Raw genomic sequence first — 14,939 nt, 5'->3', positions numbered from 1 at the left:
TGTAATCGATCGGAATTTGGCATCCACATGAGCCACAAGACACGACCTCAAATTTGTTTTGAGCTTGTTTGGGAAATTATAATACATGTATATTTAAATAAATAGGTAAGCATTAATATCAATTTTATACTTGGTAATTGATACACCATGAAGTTATAATAATCTGAAAATTATACATCTGCTAACTGACAATACAAAATTGCGCAATTATGCTAAAAGCTCAAATTTTTTTTAAAAAAAGTTAAGCTGGTAAGGAAAAGAACTGCCCAACTCATATCTGACTAGCAGTAAACTTTTTGAAGATTCATCTACATCGATATCCAGAAGAAAAAGATGAGTGAAAATTCTCTCCATACATAAAACATGATCAGAGAGAAACATTTTCTAACTCCACATACAAAAATATGGAAATCAAATTTTTGATGAACTAGAATATCTACATCACAAATATATATGGGAAAGATCAACAGTGAAGAAAAAATTGCTGTTCGTTTTTTCCTTTCATAAAAACATGAGATAAATGCAATGTGACAATATAAAGGATAGAAGTACTTAAGAAGCCTTTTTGGGAGGAGACATGTTTCGGATGAGAGAAACTGCCGTACAAACGCTAAATATTTGGATCGAGAATCCTGCAAAAAGTAAATTTAAAATATTATACCATGACCATAAAGATATAAAATTAGAAGCAAAAAAAAAAACGAAAAAAAAAACACAAGGAAACAGAGACTTACCAAGTATAGCATGAGAGATCTCGAGAAGTTCAAACTTATGCCTTTCCCAGTTACTTAAATCTTGAAGAACCTAGCAAGTAATCACATAATAACCATTAGTGAGCTCCAGAATAGCACTTTAGATACTAAAAATGAAGGTTTTAATAATCATCAGAATGTAGAATGGAGTTCCTAATACTAATTAATTACTTTGTTGTGATTAGCTCTTTCAAATTACACAACTTAAGGGCAGCTCAAGCAGAGTGCTATATACAGTTCCCATACCTATATAGTTTTGCCTGGTGTTATACTATTACTGTCCTCATTTGGTTACTATAACCTCACTGCTCACTTCTACAGATCCTTGTTTCTTTACTGTATACATTGTAGATGTTCTTACATTTTCTAAATATCTCTTTAAGAATTGTTCTACTCTTAAGGATAAAAAAAAAAGATTTAAAATTATAGAACCACCTTACCTGTAGTGTGAGATTGTCCTTAGCAACACAATAAATGGATACGATTAGTGCGATAGATGATGCAACCATGTAAAATCTCAACAGATTTGCACGACTACGCCTTCGTCCTTTGACACAAGTTTTGGAAAAAAAAATATTTTAGTAAAAACGATAGTTAAACATGTAACGATAAATTGAAAACGAGAACAAGATAAATTACAGGAACAACTGACAACCTAAATCCCCAATAAATAGAGAAATCAAACAAACAGCAGTAGATGAAATAGCGATCCTATTGGGTCCTCCCTCCCAAGATGTCCGTAGAACAGCATACAACGCTCCTATAATTTGGATAATAGCCTGCAGTAGATAATGAAAACTATTTGTAGACATGAAAAAAAAAAAAGTTATTCCCAGCCAAAAAAAACAAGATAGCCAATTGATGCATTTATCCAAAATATGAAGGAGCAATAAGCATTGACACAGATTGATGGGTTCTGCTTTACAGTTCAAAATGTGTAAATTATAAGTATAAAAATGTCCTGAGGACGACTGTGTATAACGGTTAATTCAATCAACCACTTTTTTAATTAATTAATTTATTTTATTTTCAGTTGATAGCTAATCTATATTGTCAGGGAAAATAGAATTTTAAATAGCAATATTGATTATTGATTTAAATCTATTTAAAATTTCTTAAATGCTTGCTCGAACAACTGAGAAAACCAGAATTTACATAGACACCCCATTCCTCATTAACAAGACCTGAGTTTTAAGCAGAACAAAATTGTTCCATAAACTTACAGAAATGAATGGTTTATAAAATCTAATACACATACCACGCAGAGTAGAATTAGGCAGCTACTTAATGAAATTTCAGTAATGAAAAAATAAGAGCCATTAGCAGATATTACAAGCAAGCTATTCTGATATACCTGAACAAAAATTAGCTTAGAGAAACGTGACTTTCCTTCAGCTACTCTTTGATAACCTAAAATTCAAACTCAAATAAATAATAATAATAATAATAATAATAATAATAATAATAAAAGCTTACATTAGAGGCAAAGTCTGGGGCTTCTAAGGGTCTAATGAGATAGAACAAAAAGGATTGAAAAATAGTAGATGAAACTCACGAGATTCAACGACCATGCGGTAGGAGAAATCGGAACCATCCGTTCCAGTAGGCCTTCCAAATGTTGATTTTCTCTGCTGCATCTTCTCTTCTTCTTCTTATTGTTTATGGACAAAAGGGCTTCTGCTTCAAAACCCTGCACAAGTAACAGAGCATTCAAATCGGTATGTGTTAGAATTTGGAATAAGGTGAATGGAGTTCCATCTCAAAATTAATTGGCAATGTGGAACTCTCTAACATCCCCCTCAAGATGGTAGCTATTTTATCATAAGGTGAATGGGGTTGCATCTCAAAACCAATTGGCAATGGAAGGAGTAGCCTATTCCTTTTATATATTCTATTATCTTTCCACACATTAACAACGTGAGACTCTCTAACAGTATGCAAACTCTAAACCAAAGAAATCTCAAATAGAATTTTCCTTGCAAACAAGCTCTCCTTGAAATCCTCCCGCAACTAATAGTCCAATAGATTTGAGTTTGCTTAAATTTTTCAAGCAAACTTCCAGTATGATTATACATGGAAAATAGTAAGTAAATTTGAGCATAATGTAATTTGATTTAGAATGGAACATTATACATATATTAAAGTAAGAAAAAAAAAATCGTACCCAACAGAGAAATAATATCCAAAAAGATTAAAAATAAACAAAAAGTTATCTCAGACTCATCCCTTGGTCATGGTCTTTTCTAGAATTTTTGATTATATTCTATCAATAACATTCATACCCAGAAATTTTTAAGCTTCAAATTCGTACGCAAACACACAGATATTTATATACACTAGCAAGATCTATAATCTCATTGAAGGGTTTTATCAAACAGATGGTAGCTATTCCTAAATAGATTATACTTTCAAAAATTTTAAACATTTTATAAATTATAAACTAACAAAAGCAGTTCTCTAACAATGGTGGTGTGAGATTTGGACGGTAAATTTTATGATATTAATCAGAGGAGATCAAAATTAAATATAAATGAAAGATTCATATAAGAAAGAAGGTTACCACATGAAATATTGAGACGGAGGAGATTGTCTGAAAGGAAAAAATAATAAGCCGGAGAGTAGGGAACGGTGCAACTAAGGAGATACAAGGAATGAAATAACTGTAGGTTGTGCGATACAGCCCAAGTACAAATATTACAATACTGCCACTGTGTTGTGTTTGATATATAATAGAGTTTTTTCGGTTTAATCCTCTCAATTATCATTTCACTGTATTTAACTTTCAGTTTAAATTTTCTCAAAAAAAAAAAGAAAACTTTCAGTTTAAATTTTGGTAGTAAAAACCTCTACGCTATTAAACTGTTAGTAAATTTAAATTATCATTTATTTTCCACACTTAACTGCTAACATGGACTACTTATGTGTACACTCTTGTCAACCTAGGCACCTAGGTTGATATCCTCACCTAGAGTGTCAGTTTTCGGGATCGTCTTCGTACAAATGAGTCAAACTTTACATTAGGACATGAACTAGACATACCACTGGCATATTTGAGGCATCAAAATCATAGTCGAAGAAAGTTCATTTTTGAGCACCCAATTCCTAGGTTGACAATCTGTTAACATGGGCGACATCCAAGTATCATTTCGGCAATTTGCATCTTCTTTGTATTCATCAAAAATGAGAAAATAGGTATATTCGAGGAAGCAACAGCATTTCCTGGGTGCTAGAAGCAAGGCCCAGTGTCTAAGTTAACACCTGGGGCTGGCCTAATGCTGAGGTTATATTTTGTCAAAATGGGCCAATTTCGAGAATGTTTTCTAAGAACTCTTTTGCTTTTGTAAACTCCTTTAGTTGTTGTGGAAGTCCCTATAACCCACGGGAGAAACAGGGGCATAAACTTCTTTTTCAGCAAAGATTAAGAGTCAACTATTTTTGGCGACCAAACGGAACTTCCAGGAGGCCAAAATTGGGACCCAGCGCCCAGGTTGACACCTGGCATTGGGCCCAGGGCCCAAGTTGATGTCATTCTGGGCTAGTTCCTATCAGTTTCTTGAAAAAGTGTTCCAGAAATTTTTTTTTTTTTCTGCCATTAGAAATAACAAAGATTCAAGCAAACTCAGGGAGAAACCACAAACTTAAGGGCCTCAAAGCTGAGCCCAGGTCTCAGGTTGACAATCAACCTAGTGCGCTAGTTTCGATCATTCAAATGCCAAATTTGATCCAATTATTCTCTCCAAAATGGTAAAAATGGGGTAGGAGACCTCATCATCAAGTTCTAGAACCTTGGAAGTATCAAAATGACATCCTGAAAACTCCAAAATAAGCACCAAATGCCCAAGTTGACAAATTGTAAAGCCCGCTTAGTTAATTTGGAAATTAGCAGTTGTTTATGTTAATTATGAAATTATTTATAGCTATTTAAATAATTTATGATCTGTTATTTATGTTATTCAGTAGCTTGCATATTTTGCATTTCCGGTGTCCGGTATTTTGGAACTCGGCGTTTGGCTCAGTAGAAATCACAACTTAGTATGTTAGTAGTTTGGGGACGGGTTTAGACATTGGGAATGTCGGGAATGGCCGGGAATTTAGAATTTCCCAAAAATACCCCTTTAGTATGATTTTCATGATTTTATGGTGGAGGGGCAAAATGGTCTTTTTGCCCCATTAGTGTTTTGTCTTATGTGAGTGTATTATTTGAAAAATAAATATTTAATTATGTGTATTGTTGGCTGAATATAAGGAAATGTTATAGCTTTTATTCATTTTTTTCCCAAACTTAGAAAAAAATCACATTTTTCTCAAAGAAACTCTCTCAACTCTCTTTCTCTCTTTTCGGCCATTTGAGGCAGCTTCTAGGGTGATTTTTCCTCTTCAATTTCTAGTAGATTTCAGCTTGTTGTGTGTCTCTAATCAAGGTAATTCTTGTCTTGCTTTTTCTATTTAGTTTTCTTGAGATTGTTATGAAATTGGATGAAATGCATGCATGATTTTGGGATATGTTGCTGCTGTGTTTTTGTTGTTGATTTATGTGGATTAAGGCATGCTAATTGAAGTTAAATTGGGCTTTGTTAAAGCATATTAGTTAGGTTGTTCAAGCTCTTAGTTTTTATGTGAAAAAGTTATAAATTTTTGAAGGAAATGGTTCATTTTGTTCTGTGAAGTTGCTGGATGTTCTTGTATGTATTCAGAGGTGTTATTATGCTTATTTGAGTAGAATTAAATAGGTTTGGATGCATGATAGTGGATTTAACCAAGTTTGAGTTTTGGAACTCAAAGCTTGGTCTTTAATGGTGAATTTTGTATATGTGTTTTCTGGGTGGTTTTGATGCTTTGGATTTGTTCTAGGGATAGTTTAGAACAGGTCTGGAAAGTTTGGGACCAATTGGGGTTGAATTGGTCGAGTTATGAGATTTTTAGTTGAGTCGCTCGCGAGGAACCGAATTCGGTTGTGCATCCGAATTCGGATGGGGGTTCAGAAATTCCCAGAACCGGAATTCCGGTTGGGCAACCGGTCTGCCGGTTGGGGAATTTTTCCGAACCCTAGTTTTCCTCGTTTTTAGGTTTTTAGGGGTATTGCCATGCTTTTTGTCGATAGGGAAACTTTTAGTTCCAAGTTTTAGTCCCCGGGATGTGATTTAGCGTGTCACTTATAGCGTTGTGATTTTTATGGTTTAGGAGCCAAGCAATCCGCCGTCAGCTCGGCTTCCGGTCGGGTTGACCGCACACACGAAATCGGAATCCGGTGTAAGATTAGTATAACAGTATGCATATGTAGATTACATGTTTAGCGTGCATGTAGGAAGCCTGCTAGATTACATTAGTTATGTATTTAGGCTTCGAACCATCCAACCCCGTCACGTCGGTACGAGTGGAGTATGACCAACGGCGGAGTATGACCGGTTCGACCGATCAGCCGACATTTGGTTGGTGGTTCGGTGCTATTGACCTATCCCGTCGGTAGACAGCCGGAGTATGACCAAGCGGCGGAGTATGACCGGTTCGACCGATCAGGAGGATACTTGTCAATAGTACCGTCCCCTGAACGTTCAAAACTCAGTACCATGTTGGACATGGCAGTAGTGCTCAGTACCATGTTGGACATGGCAGTAGCGGGACTCAGTATCGTGTTGGACACGGCAGTTAGTTATATATATGTTATTATTATGCTTTTCTTACTGAGTCTGTCGACTCACAGTTTATGTTCATGTGTAGGTAAAGGCAAGGCTATAGCTGATGGACCGTGAGCGAGCTTATGAGATTGTACATGTCGGGGCGGTTAGGCCTGGAGCGTACGATCCTCGGGACAGCAAGGCTGAGATTTTTGTATCTGTCGTTAGACGACTTTTATTTTGATGTAATAGTTAAACAGTGAAACTTTTGTAAACATTTTTATAAATCGGGATCCCGAGACTTTTGGTAAAATGGTTTATAAGTTTAATGAAAAAGCAAAATTTTAATTAATCACGTTTTTCCATAAACCTCGTTGATTAGCAACGAGCTGCACAGTACGTTTAAAAATCACGTAATACGCCTAAGATAGTTAGGGTGTTACACAAATGGTCTGGTGCGCTGGGTACTGCTTATCTAATTATGATTCCTTCTCGATCGTCCATCTAATTTTTCACAATAAATAAGAGTCATGAAGTCAAAAAAGTCAAATTCATAACTTTGCATTTCTCAATTCTAACATGGGAAGCCCACTCGAAAATAAAGAGTTTCGAGTCTCTCATTTTCGCAGAACAACAACGTCTCCGAAAATCGGTGACCAACTTTACCAAAACACAGAAATGGACTAAGTGATGTCAAAATATCACTTAGGCATCAAAAAATACATCCCTAGGACGTTCTCACACTCACCCAACGTCGAGGTTGACCTCATATGTCAACCTAGGCATTGGATGTCAACCTAGGTGTTGGGCCCAAAACAACCTTCAGTAAACACAGCCATAACTCACTCAATATTGATTCGATTGACGTGATTCAACTTCCATTTTCAAGCTATTTCAATGCTCTATCAAATCATGTCTCACACTTCAATTGCAATTCTGAAGTTATCGACCTCAAATTTTACCCCTAAAGGAGTTACAAAAATAAGCTTTGGCTTACCCGGAACGGGTCCCACCACTGCGACCTGGGCTCAAAAAATTGACTATCAATCTCAGAAGTTAATTGTAACTGTCAGATCATCATCTACAGTCAAAATTAGCCAATTTAGATTTTATTTTCATATTTTGAATTATTTTTTCCTATTTTCAAGGATCTCCTTCACCTATAAAAGAAGAGCTACTCTAGCTCATTTTTCATATTTAGAAAACTACCTACAAGGTCAGATCATCTCTCTGTAGTTTCCCTCTCTAGAAACCAGAGCTTAAACACTTAGAGGTTGTTTGGTTGTGTTTTCAGTTTTGATTTTTTAGAATTGTTTTCAAAAGTGAGAACAAAATACAATTTTTTATAATTTTAAAATTTTAATGGTGTTTGACTCACACTTTTTAAATCTATTTTTGGATTTTTTTTACTAAAAAAAATTAATATTCTACACCATACTATGACATGAACCCATCCAACCACAGAACAAGACCCGAACCCAAACCCCAACCCAAACCCAGACTCAAACCTAGACCCGAACCTTGACCAGAATCTGGACCCCAAACCTAGACCCCGAATTCAGTCCCAGACCCGGACCCATCCCCATCCCCAGACCCGAACCCAAACCAGCACTGGACTTGGTTTAGGGTCCGGGTCTAGTTTCTGGGTTTGAGTCCTGGTTCGGGTCAGGTGGAGGTCTGAGGTCTGGGTCCGAGTTGAAGTCCAGGTGCGAGTTTTAGGTCAAAGTTTGGGTTTGAGGTTGGGGTTGGGTCGAGTTTCGGGTCCGTGTCCGGCGTCTGGGGTTTGGGTCTGTGTCTAAGGTTCAGGTCCTAGTCCGAATCCGGGTCCAGGTCTGAGGTTGGGGTTCAGGTGTGAGTTAGGGTCCAAGCCTGGGTTCAAGTTCGGGTCCAGGTCCAAGGGGTTCGAGTCAGGGGTCCATGTTTGAGGTCCAAATCTTAAGGGTCCGGGTCTGGGTCGGGTCAGGAGTCTGGGATTCGAGTTTGAGGTCCAGGGTCTGGGGTCTAGCGTCTGGGGTCCAGGTCCGGGGTCCTGGGTCCCAAGTTCGGGGTCTGGGGTCCGGGGTTCGGGTCTGGGGTTCTGGTATGTGAATAAAAATGTAAAATATAATATGTTAGACAAAAAAATAATTTTTAATAATTGAAAACTACATTTTGATGTTTCTTGTTTTCTAGTTTTTTAAAACTCAATTTTTAAAAAATTTGGCCAAACAACTCCTATTAGTTTTTAAAAGTTAAATCCTATTTTAAAAACTGAAAACAGATTTTAAGTTATGAAGCTAAACAACCCCTTAGCCTTTTTCTATAATTATCATCTTGTGAGAAATAAAAACTCGAAGTAGACGTAGCTCCATTACCATCGCGACATGAGAGTGAGCTACTATAAATTGTGTGTCTCTCTATTTTTTCACTTAAACTCATTATTCATCTCGCGAATCTAGTGAGCTTGTGTTGGCCACTTTTCAGGGTCAATATTTTGGTACTTTCTTGGGAGTCACAATTTGAGATCCCCAACTACAGTTCGAATTCTCTCTAGGAACTTTGTTTCGAAAGGAATTCAAGCAAGTAATTATTCATGAACATGCAAAGCCACACTACCACTCCTGGTAGCCATGCCACTACTCAGCAAGCAACAGCCATTGGGATTCCCCATAAGGAAGCGAACTATGAGCGAGCGTCTGAAAGGACTCAAACTCAAGAACATGGATCTATGGGTCCTCCTCCTAATATGGAGCGGTCACCTGTTAGGGAAGCGAGCTACGAGTGAGCGTCTAAAAGGACTCATACTCGAGATCGCAGACCTACAGGTCCACCACACACAAATGGTAAGACCAACTACAATTCTGCTCGAAGTAATTCAAACAATGCATGAAACAAATCTCCTCTATGGAATTCTCTTCACAATTTTGATGACTCTAGACCACCCCATGACCCTGCAAAGGGAAAGGGACCTGCAGTCAAACATAGGAGAAGAACCCAGAAGCTCTGTCACAAAAGTGAAGAGTATGAGATTCAGAGGCTGAAGATTAATGAACTACTCCACACTCAAAAATACTTATGTGATGCACAAGGTGCTTGGTGTAGGTACTTTGCCTGAGCTCTTGATGGCCAGCAGTACAAATACTTCCCACAGGTGCATGGAGACGTTGAGAAATCGATCCAACTCCCTCCACACATGTCACTCTAAGGAAGACTATTTTGAAGGAAATAGTCAGTATAGTACTGCGAGTAGCTCCTCACAAAGTAAACGCTTAAGAGATGACTCTATCATTATAAAGGATAGATCCCCACAGTTGCCAGCAAAGCCACACGACCAGGTTACAACCACAAGGCCTATGTCGATCAATGCCTTTCATAGACTAGGAAGACAAAAGAGCCTGCACAACAACATTAACAAGAAGCAGCCAGCTAATACACACATCACCACACATGATGTGTGTAGGGCCAAATTCGACACCCTTGCTGCTCTGGTTAAGGGTATCACTACTCTTGGGATCTTAGAGAACCTTTGGCACTTGTCACATTTATTAATATAGTCCATTGAATCCCCGATCATTGTAGGCCAATAATACCCTTGTCTGAGTATCTTCTTTGAAAGACTGTCCCCCATCGTGATTGTTGTAGAAACCTTCATGTACTTCGATCAGTAGTCGTGCAACTTCTTCTTTGGTAACACATCTTAAACTGGCATTGAAAAACCACAACAGTACATAATTCTATCTAGGATTAGGTACTGGGCAGCTTTTCTCATCATCTCTCTTGCTTTATTCCTAATTTTTGGTAGGGCTCATGACTAGAGGTATGGTGCTATTGATGTCATCCAGGTTGGGCTATCATCCAGCATATCTATTCCTTTCAAAATAGAAATACTTGGATCTTGTAGGTATTGAATAGGGACTATTTGTCCTGTCCACTAATGTGTTGCTGGCTAGCTGGGTAAGGGCATCTGGTGTGGTATTTTCTTCACTAGGGATTTGTTTGATGGTGTACCCTTTGAGTTGGCTTAGTAAGTTTTGTATCTTGCTTAGATATGCCATCATCTTTTATTCTCGGGTAGTGTATTCACCTATAACATGATTAACCACAATTTAGGAGTCACTGAATATGTTAAGGTACTCTACCCAGACCTCATGTGCCAATATTAGTCTGGCAATGAGGGCTTCGTAGTCAACTTTGAAACCAAACTTTATGGCAGCGTCCAGTTGCTGCCTCAAGGTGCAATGAGAGAAATTCTTACACCAAATGATTAATCCATACAAAAACCATCAACGTGCAACTTCCATGCCAATTTTTCTAGCTCTTGCACTCGCTACTTCTCTTACTCTCGCTTCTTCTTTCGCTTTTTCTTCTGTTCTTGCTCTTGCTCGGAGTTTTTAGGAGTTACATTTGTGCATTCAGCCACAAAGTTAGTGAGAGTCTGACCTTTTATTACTATCCTTGGTTAGTAGGTTATCTCTTATTATCCAAGTTCCATTGCCCATTTAAGCAACCGACCAGACGCTTCAGGTTTTTGTAGCACTTGTCGTAGTGGTTGGTCGGTGTATACTCTGATAGGATGAGCTTAAAAGTAGGGCCTTAATTTTCTTGAAGCTAGTAGCAAGCAATATGTTAGCTTTTTGATTACAGGGTATCGACTTTTTGCATTAATGAGCCTCTTGCTAACATAATACACTGGATGATGAACTCCATTTTCTTCTCGAATGAGGACCGCACTTACCACAAATTTTGTAACTGCCAGGTATATTCCCAATTCTTCATTATCTAAGGGTTTTGACAGGATGGGAGGTTGAGCTAGGTACATTTTCAATTCTTGAAAGACAACTTCACACTCCTTTGTCCATTCAAACTTCTTATTTTCCTAGAAGATGTTAAAGAAAAGGACACACTTAAATGTGGATTTTGATACAAATTTGCTTAGTGTTATTATATAGCCAGTTAAACTCTATACCTCCTTGATATTTATGGGCAGTTTCATGTCTAAAAGGGTTTTGATCTTCTCAGGATTTGCTTTGATTCCCTAGGCATTTACTATGAAGCCAAGGAACTTTCATGAGTTGACTCCAAATGAGCACTTAAGGGGGTTGAGCTTCATGTTGTATTCTCAAAGGACTTTAAAACACTCGTTTAGGTCCTCTATGTACATAAAGGTAACCATTTTATGAGAAAATTTATCCATATTTATGGCAAGAAATAATGAGATGATAAACCTTTTAACAACTAATATATAAATAAACAATGCTTGGAAAGGTCTTGTAGGTGTAAACTTTGTGTTAGTGTGTTAAGACTTAGAGATGTAAAACACGAAATGCTTTAATTACAAAATTAGTGTCCTATCCAAAGAAACTTCAAGGATATGATACTCAAAACTTTTTATTAATTAATTAGTTTTAAAGGAATCTACAGTGGAAAAATATCAAATGAGAATATACATTTACATATAACATGCATGAAGAAACTACATACATATTAATTTTATTTTATTATTAAGAGTTTTAGTGAGGGTATTTATAGTACAAGTGATGTGATATTTCACTAATATATTGTATTAAACGTACTAAATGCAGTGTAGTTTAATTATTAATGAATTTTTTTTCTCCTAAAAAAATGCAGTGTGGTATAGACTATAGTGTCGTTAGGTGTAGGGAAAACTTACAACTACCATCAATCATTTGACAATTAAATATTACAATAAAAGTTTATTAAGTCTACCAAAAGAGCTAAGTTTATTATGTCTACATAGTTTATAAGTCATCAAAAGCTACCCAATCTATTTTGACCTCAACACCAAGGAAAGACTGAAAAAAAAAATTAAACAAAGTTTGAAACAAAGCTGATTGTGTGACTAAATATGATGACCCATAATCCATTTTAGAAGTTCTGGTAATAGTTTAAACCTTAAAACTTTAAGTAGACTTCTTTATTGACAAATCCAAACTCTTTAGAGGAAATAATTGAATTTGAAGAGAAAAATAGTATATTTAATGATGCTGAAACAGAAATAGTGTACAAAAGCACAAATACAACTATAATTGAAAGCAAAATTTTTGAAATAGTCAAAAGCAAAAACTACCAATAATATAACATACTTTAGATTTTCTTATATCTTCAACCCCTCCCAAGTAATTATTCACTAGACTCAAAGCATCAACTGTGATGAAATATAACAACATAGGAACAAGCAACAATCGTGATTCACCAAGAGAAGTAAAAAAAATGTTGAAATATCATAGAGGCCTTTCTTCAAACAGCTTATGTCCCAAACTCAAAATATCAGTTTCTCACCCCAAATTCTAATAACTAGTCCCAAAAAAATTGAGAGAGACAAAGAAAGCAAAAGTACAAACCTCATAATCATCTCACAACACCAAAAAAAATATATATAATTTGAAAAATTAAATCATCGTTGACAAATTTCATAGCTCCTCAAATTTCCAACCCACACAATAGAAATCATAAATGACCAAGTTTAAAATTATATCTCCAATACATGAATGCGAGGAGGAAATTTACTTACCTCGATCAGATGTGAAGCCACGAAATCAAGTGGGATGTTGATCCACGGTTACCTTGGTGTGATCTTCGTGCACCAGAAAAATAAGAGAGAAAAAGAAAACGAAAAGAAGAGCGAGATGAACGAGAATGGTGAGGAAGAAATGATTTAGGGTTAGAAATTGGAATTGGGTTGTGAAATATTTTCTTTCGTTAAGTTAAGAAATGATAGTTTCATTTGTCAAAAGGGGGGTTTAGCAAAAATTAAAACATTTTGCTTCTGTTGATAATACTCGGTAATGTTTTAGCTTCAGTTTTAAACTGAAGTAAAAAAAAGTTAGCCTCTCTTTTGAACCGAAGCAAAATGTAGCGATATTTTTCAAAATTTTAGTTTTTTTCCTCGGTTTTTCTTTTAGTGTCGAAGAGCTAACTGACGTTAATTGAACTTTTTTAGCTTCAGTTACCCTTCGAAGCATAAAATCACTAGCTATTTATTGTGTCGATCAACTATTTTGTGTGATGCGTTGACCCATAAAATAGACATTTTGTAGTAGTGTGTGCCCCCCGCCTTTTCAGACTTGACCAATATGTCATTAACATAAACTTTCATGTTGTAGCAGATGAGGTCTTTAAACATCTTATTTACAAGACATTGGTAGGTGGCTCCTACATTCTTTAGCCCAAAGAGCATAACCCTGTAACAATAAAGGCCTACATCTGTTAGGAAACTTGTTTGCTCCTAGTCAGGCAGTTACATCTTGATCTGATTGTAACCTGAATTGACATCATTAAATCTTAGGATCTCATGACAAGTTGTGGCGTCCACTAGCTAGTTGATCTGTAAAGACTGCTTAATTTTTATTATGAAACTAGATTATTGATTATGAATTTTCGGAGATTTATTTGAATTCTAGGTGTGTTGTATATGCTATATATGAAATTTTACGTTTTTCATATTTTATGTCCGGCAATATTAGAACGCAGCGTTTAGCCAATAGAACCAAATTTTAGTATTTTAGTAATAGCGGAGCAACCTGGTCAAACATTGGAATGTCGAGATTATTCAAGGAATTAGATTTGACCAAATTACCCCTAGGTGAAATTATGGCTTCTTGGTGATGAGAGGGATAAAATGGTCTTTTATCATAAGGTTAGTTTTGTCCTTTAGTGGATTAATTTGAAGATAGTGTAAGCTGATTTTATGTTGGTTAATATTAGAAAGAAAACCTTAGTTATTCATTTTATTCAAAAGATAGAAATTAGAAAATCACATCTTACCTTTATCTCTCTCCCTCCTTCTCGAACCCTCAAGAAAACCCAGCAAGAATTGGAGTTTTAGTAGCTTAACTTAGGGTTTTTGGAAAGTATTTTGTGATTCAAGTTAAGGTAAAACTCTCTAACCTCTCTCTTCATAATTTCTTAAGCTTCAAGTTAAGTTCATGCATGTTTTTTCTAATTTTAGGGTTCTATGGTGATTTATAGTGTTTTAACTTTGTTTTCTGAAGTTAAATTAAAGTTAGTTGTGTTGATTTGAGCTAGGTTTGTGGGTGTTGTGATGTTTGAGCAAGCTTTGAGTTTAAGAACTCAAGCTTTGCTCTTTAATGGTAGATTTTGATTATGGATGTGTTGGTTGGTTTTATTGCTTGGAATATGTTTGTTGTAACCTAATTAGGTGTTCTGGAAATTTTTGTGAAGTTTGGGATCGAATTGAGGTGTTTAGAAGGTTTTGGGTGTTTCGTGCATTGAACTGGTCGACCGATTCAGTGGGACCTATAGGAACCGGAATTCCGGTTGGTCCCCAACAAACCCCACTAAACCGGTCTTTCGATTAGGGAACCGGTTTGCCGGTTGGGCCAGTTTTGGGAACCCTAGTCTTTCCCATTTTTGCAGTAGTTAGGGTATTGCCATGTTATTCATCGATAGGGAAACTTTTAGTTTTAATTTTAAGTCCCCGAAAAGTGATTTAGCGTGTCACTCATCAGTTTTGCGAATAATGTGATTTAGGGGCCTGTAAATCATCGAGCAGCAGTTCCACTCAGGTTGGCCGACACACCTGAATTCAAAAGTGAGGTAAGATTAGTATAAT

The 14,939-nt window shown here is 36.4% G+C and overlaps 1 protein-coding gene across 1 annotated transcript; it reads right to left on the bottom strand.

The window, feature by feature from the left end:
* Positions 1-254: 254 nt before the first annotated feature.
* On the bottom strand, positions 255-13,139 carry LOC115706611 (uncharacterized). The gene is made up of 7 exons (XM_030634321.2): positions 12,879-13,139; positions 2,308-2,442; positions 2,107-2,162; positions 1,408-1,531; positions 1,193-1,299; positions 735-804; positions 255-632 (listed from the first exon to the last, which is right to left on the bottom strand). The coding sequence occupies exons 2-7, from the start codon at positions 2,387-2,389 to the stop codon at positions 553-555; spliced, it is 519 nt and encodes a 172-aa protein (XP_030490181.2). The 5' UTR covers positions 2,390-2,442; positions 12,879-13,139; the 3' UTR covers positions 255-552.
* Positions 13,140-14,939: the final 1,800 nt, after the last annotated feature.

This window comes from Cannabis sativa, chromosome 1, assembly GCF_029168945.1.
Source record: "Cannabis sativa cultivar Pink pepper isolate KNU-18-1 chromosome 1, ASM2916894v1, whole genome shotgun sequence".
NCBI lineage: Eukaryota > Viridiplantae > Streptophyta > Magnoliopsida > Rosales > Cannabaceae > Cannabis > Cannabis sativa.
The sequence above is the reverse complement of the archived record's forward strand: the minus strand, read 5'-3'. Positions and strand labels throughout refer to the sequence as shown.

Excerpts from the sequence above, each read along its gene's own strand:
- LOC115706611 (XM_030634321.2), bottom strand. The coding sequence starts at position 2,389 with ATGCAGCAGAGAAAATCAACATTTGGAAGGCCTACTGGAACGGATGGT. Across the intron at positions 805-1,192 it reads AGGACAATCTCACACTACAG|GTTCTTCAAGATTTAAGTAA; the intron begins GTAAGGTGGTTC and ends ATTACTTGCTAG. Across the intron at positions 633-734 it reads GATCTCTCATGCTATACTTG|GATTCTCGATCCAAATATTT; the intron begins GTAAGTCTCTGT and ends TACTTTTTGCAG.